General features: G+C 43.7%; 1 protein-coding gene and 1 pseudogene across 1 annotated transcript in view; both read left to right on the top strand.

Moving 5' to 3' along the window:
* Positions 1-238: 238 nt before the first annotated feature.
* LOC104448359 (organic cation/carnitine transporter 4) overlaps positions 239-6,000 on the top strand; it is a 36,456-nt gene continuing 30,694 nt past the window's right edge. The window contains 1 exon segment of the mRNA XM_039299717.1: positions 239-383. Coding sequence (XP_039155651.1) covers positions 239-383 — 145 coding nt within the window.
* On the top strand, positions 3,486-4,584 carry LOC120287808 (annotated as a pseudogene).

Below are 6,000 nucleotides of genomic sequence, written 5' to 3'. Positions count from 1 at the left end.
CGTTCTTTCATTTACTATGGGATTCGCTGCAAGTTTGAGTGCTGCATCATTGTCACTAAACAACTTTGTCAGACCTTCAAATTTATCCCAAGATCCTGAAGTAATCCCCGTGTCCATATAATCTCACAGGTAGTCTTTGCCATAGCTCAATATTCTGGCTGAAGATAATGATACGGTTGTCTGCTTCTTGGTCTTCCATGAAAGGAGAGATTCTCCAAGCTTAATGCAAAAACCTGTAATGGATCTTCGGCTCATGGGCCTGGGCTTGTGGGAGTGGGCGAAGGGCGGCGAGAGCTCCATCGTGACCGAGTGGGGGCTGGTTTGCGGGGAGAAGTACAAGGTAGGGCTGGTCCAGGCCTTGTTCTTCGGCGGGTGCATGATTGGTATGCCGCTCTTTTCTATCCACCTTCTTAAATCAATCCATAGGTTACCCTAACGTTCCGCTTGCTGGAGCTTAGTACGTGCTTGCGATATTTAATTGAATTAATTATTGTTTGGTGCGATATATGGACTATAACTTAATATTCGCCAGTTCTAGCATCATGCAATATATGGAATGTCAGGTATTTCTGATGAATTTCCCTTTTTCCTGTTTTATTCATTTAAGGGTTGAACAATTTGTAGCCACACATGCCTTTTTAGCCTTTGTGGTCTCTTCTCTCGAGCCTCTGTTTCCTCGTCGTCCTCCTCTCTTGTCGCCAAGCAGTTTGAATTTAATAGTAGGGACTGGTGTTCGGAATCTTTAGGGTTTAATGTGGACCGACAATCTTGATGCTGAGGATATGCCATCTTAATGGATAACGTTACTAACTGACAAGACTTTTTATTAAGATACGAGACCCGTGTTCAGTTTTCGGCGAAACTCGCGTAAGAGGAAATAGAAAATTTAATGGCTTGGCACGGTTAGGGCAGAGTGTTTATCTTGGACCTTGGAATTATTATTATTTTTTTTTTTGTCTTTTGTATGTTTTATATGTCGACCCTAGAAAAGGAAATATCAGGATTATTATCGACCACTACCTCTTGGTTTTTGTCGTTTTATTGGATTCCTTTGCCGATTCGAAATCGTTGGCTACTTGGATGATGATTCGAGATCATGCTCTTGTTCTATCTTAATGCATCCTGGTTGCTTTATGTTTCTAGATTTTGCTTGAATCTTTTTCTTTCTTTAAACTTATCCTGCTAATTTTGAGAGCAGAAGTTTTTCTTGCTCTTGCGTTTGAATTCGTCGCTGAACTATTCAAATCAATAGGTGGGGCCGTCTCGACGTTTCAATGGATGTGATATAACCTCCCCCCCAAAAAAAGAAGAATTTGATTGATGTGTTTTGTTCAGTGTCTATCATCACTTCGGATCCACGTAGGCATAGGGTAAGACCATTTAGAATCCGACACGTGTCTCCACGTAGGCGATGGTGTCAGATCCTCGAGTCAGCTCTTCTTTCTCTCTCTTCTCTCTCAAATAACTCGGCTGGTGGCTCGGCTCGGCTGGGGTGGCAGAAAAAAAGGACGGACGGATCGGTGCGTAATAAATGCGCTGCGCTCCCGCTTAAATTTTCTCTCACCTCACTTGAATTTTCTAGGTTTTCTCTCTCGTGGAAGAGCAAACGAGAGAACGAACGAGCTGCGCTTACTTCCTCTGTTTCCTTCTCAGCGAATCCCACCCCCTCCGCCTCCGCCTCTCCAAAACGCCTCGCCAGTCATCTGCCTCTGGCACGTCGCCTCCTCCAAGAGCCCCACCAGTCGCAGCTGGTTCCTCAAACCTTCGCCTCCAACTGTTTCCAATGCGGAGAATCTCTCGGCAACTTTTGGGCCTCCGTCCGATTGCCTCCCTCCGACGAACTCGTCATCAACTCTGACTCCGAGCTGCCGCCGCCGCCCATGGCGTCCTCCGTCTCTAGCATCTGCTCATCCTCCCCCTCCCTTAGGCCAAAGACGCCGCTGGCCTCCGTCGCGAAGCCGTTGGCCTCCGGCAGGTGGGAGGCGGCCTCGGTCTCGTTCCCGAGTGGCGCCAGGCTCCCCGCCGTCGACCGGGTGTTGTCCCTGTCCCTGGCCCGATCGGTCGTGGGGGAGATCTCAGTGGACCTGGGCAGGGCCGACGGTGCAGCGAAGAAGGAGAGGCGCGGGCTAGAGGGCTGGAGAAGGATTCCCGCTCGTTGTGGACGAGGTACGTGGACTAGCTACACCAGTACCGGAGCTAGGGCTTTTCCTTGGACATGAGCCGAATCGGGTTCACGGGACGAGTTCGTGGAGGAGATAGAGCCTCGGTTCCAAGCCGCGTTCAAGGCGATGGAGGAGCTGGGGAAAGGCGCGATCGCGAACCTGGCCTAGACGAGGGCCGCATGGTCGGGCACTACTAGTTGAGGAAGTCGGAACTCGCGCTGGCCTGGTTCCTGAAGGCACAGATTGAGAGCACGCTTGACGCAGTCTGCAATTTCGCTGTTCTTCTTTAATTGCTGTTTCTTGAGTTTAATGAGCTCGTGGTAATGATAATAATGATATATGTTGCTCCTATTCTAGAGGATTCTTAGAAGAGAAGCTTGACGATTGGTTTATTTGTTGACATTTGCCGGATGCCAAGTGTCAGGAGTTCTGTTGAAAGATGATAAACTTTTCATATGTTTTTGGAGCTATTATTCATTGGAGCAAGTTCAATAAGACAGGAAGCTCGTGACTTTTAACTTACAATGTTGGACACTCCTGCCATATAGGTTTGTCTTTCGGTCGAATTACATGGATGTTGGAGCGAGGTCCCGAACGACATAGAGATAGTCAGATAGATCGGTATCCTTTGCTAATGGAACAAGTGGAGAGTAGTAGTGGTCATCAGCACATAATTGATGTAAAGAGAAATGGGGACGCCTCATTGACAGCATCTTATGGTGATCAGCAACGCAGGGTAGACTTAATAAAGGATGAGGATGGACTTTCGCCTAGCATGCCAGCCCTTGCGGATCAAACAACTGTAAATTCATCAAACAGATTGAACTCCGTGAATTCCTCTAGCACGAGAAGGAGTGATGATTACCACCAGCATCGAACAAGTCCATTGAATTCTGGACTATGGATTTCAATGGAGTTAGTTGTCACCGTGGGTCAAATTATAGCATCCATAGTGGTTTTGTCATTGTCAAGACATGAAAATCCAGAGGCTCCACTATTTGCATGGGTTGTAGGTTATGCATCTGGTTGTGTGGCAACGCTGCCTATTCTTTACTGGCATTATCATTCTGGCAACCGTGGTAGTGATCAGCAGTCCAGTCGATCCCATCGAGGGACTTCTCATAGCAGTCAATCAGAGCCTAGATCTTATACAGCTATCTCTGTCACACAGTGCACAGATGAGGTCAATCAACATTCTGAAGAATCGGCATCATGGAATGGCCAAATTGTGGACACTCTAAGTTCACGGTAAAGTTCAATCGTTTCTTATGCTACTCATGGATGATGATTGCTTCTCATCTATTCAAATTGAATTTCAATTTGCACGTTGTGGGATTATTGGCATCATTCAGAATAACCTAGTCTGTACAATCTATGATAGATGGAATCAACAGCTAATTTCGTTTTTGCAGAATTAGTGGGCTGGTGGACCATTTCAAGATGGCCTTAGACTGTTTTTCTGCTGTATGGTTTGCTGTCGGCAATGTGTGGATTTTTAGAGGTCACTCTTCACCTTCTGATGCTCCGAAACTGTATAGGTACCAATTTATGGGGACACTGTTCTGTTCTGTCTATACATGTAATTGCTGTGCTTGATGAAATATATGTGTTGTGGCCCTTTTGCAGGTTATTTGCAGGTTATGTATAGTATTTCTAACTTTTAGCTGTCTTGGATATGCCATGCCTTTTATACTATGTGCAACAATTTGTTGCTGCCTACCTTGCATAATGTCTGTTCTGGGCATCCGAGAAGACTTTTCGCAGACAAGAGGAGCCACCTCAGAATCCATCAATGCTCTTCCTATCTACAAATTCAAGGTGAAGCAAGACTTAAATGCTGACGGCGAGAAATTTAACACAGGAGGAAGTGAAGGCGGGGTCTTGGCTCCAGGGACAGAAAAGGAGCGTTTCTTGTCGGGAGAAGACGTGGTAAGCATAAAACCCACTTATGTCCTCCCATTCCAATTCTGGAGTTCAAGCACCCTCCTGCTGAATTTTGACCTATAATGTAGGGCTAGAATTTGATTTCACATCCTAAAAAGAAAGGCCTCGCCTCACATCTGCTTATATGTTCCTTAACATGGTGAAACTATCATGATAGCAGCAAGTGACAAATGCTTATTATCGGCAGCTAGGCATGATATTTATCTTCAAGCAGACAAAGTGATGTTGCCATTGTATTTGTGCAGGTTTGCTGTATTTGCTTGTCAAGATATGCAGATAACGATGAACTAAAAGAGCTACCTTGTCACCATGTCTTCCACGTTGAGTGCATTGATAAATGGTTAAAGATCAATGCTTCATGCCCCCTATGTAAAAGTGAGATTAGCGAGAGCAGCAGGCTTTCGCAATCTGACAGAGACAGCTAGAACTGAGGACGAGTTTCAAGTAGCTCAAGAATTTGCATAAGGGAGCTGCCCATGAATGTTCCATCTACAATGTTTGCTCATCAGACTTACGATGAAACAGGGCCTCTTCGCAGAGACGTGTATTGACTTGGCACGGGTAGCAAGAGGTTATATCTGCAAAGAGGTTCTCTTGCGACGTATCGGGTGATTTACCATTGCTACACTACACTACGGAGAAGTGAATCTCTTGCTTGGGAGTGGTCCCACCTTCTCAGGACATGTAAATGTGAGGTCGAAGTTGAATGCTCGGCTCATACGCCGGGTCCCGTGAAACGATCTGGGGGTGCTGCAATGGCAAAGGAATCTTTGCGCACAGATCCTATCTCGGGATAATGGTAATGATGTATATAGCCTGTTTGAAAATACAGCAGATGGTGTATTTAATCACGTAAATTGCGATAAACTGTAACTATTCATGGTGTCATGTTCTCCTATTTTGGAGCCCTAGAGTGGGCATGCTTAAGATAAATGGAGGACCTCAGTACTATTGCTGTTACAGACAGTTACCCAAGGCTGATCAAGAAATAGCTAGCATAGTGTGTAATCAAAGTTGTAGCAATATGGTAAAAAAATTGCTGATATTTGCAGAGAACAACTTAGTTTTTATCTTTCCTATTTTAAATAAAAAGATTGAAGATAGATGAGCAATAAAATTTGGAAGAACGTGATGGACAAAAACTGATAATGGATAGAGCAATAGCAATTTAGTCTTTGGTTTTGTTTTAGATTCTGTTTGTTTCATAGATTTGGAAAGTATTTTTTTAATATTAATCACTTATATCAATTCAAATAATTAGTTCATGAAAAGTTCTCTCCATCCCTTGCAATTATGCTTGTCTAAATATTTTTATGAATGTTAAAAATCTCTTATTCATTAATTTTTTATAGGCAATACAAGTAATATTTATTTTTAAAAGTGATACAAATGCACAACTTTTAAGATGCACTGTGTACACAGTATCAAAGATCATTCCACATCATCCCTCACAAGATATGAGAGAGCATTGCGCAGGTGGTCGGTTTGGGACTCAGAAAAGAAAAATGGCTTTTTCTTGAACTTACATATTTCGTGCCATTCATGTTACTATTCCGGTTGTGGTCTAAAAAGGGAGATGAGGCTACATAATTTCAACCTTCTTATTTTGGTGTGAAAACAGCAAAAATGGCATACCATTATTTTCGAATTTTCTAAATTTATTTTCAGAGTTTCAGATGACTTAAAAGCAGGAGAAATTGCCAAAGGCCTCAAGAGATAATTTCTTTGAAGGTTGTAAGAGGGAAAACTAGAAGAAAGAAAAAGAAAATGAAACATTTCCCCTACAATCTAGGAAAATTTCTGTACCAGAAAAAAGATCACGTCCAGCAAAACATATGGCTCCTCTCCAACAACAACCCATTAGGAGACCACTTGTCTTCATCCATTTCATTAG

The sequence above is a fragment of the Eucalyptus grandis genome, chromosome 8 (assembly GCF_016545825.1).
Source record: "Eucalyptus grandis isolate ANBG69807.140 chromosome 8, ASM1654582v1, whole genome shotgun sequence".
NCBI lineage: Eukaryota > Viridiplantae > Streptophyta > Magnoliopsida > Myrtales > Myrtaceae > Eucalyptus > Eucalyptus grandis.
This window is presented reverse-complemented; position numbering and strand designations above follow the sequence as displayed.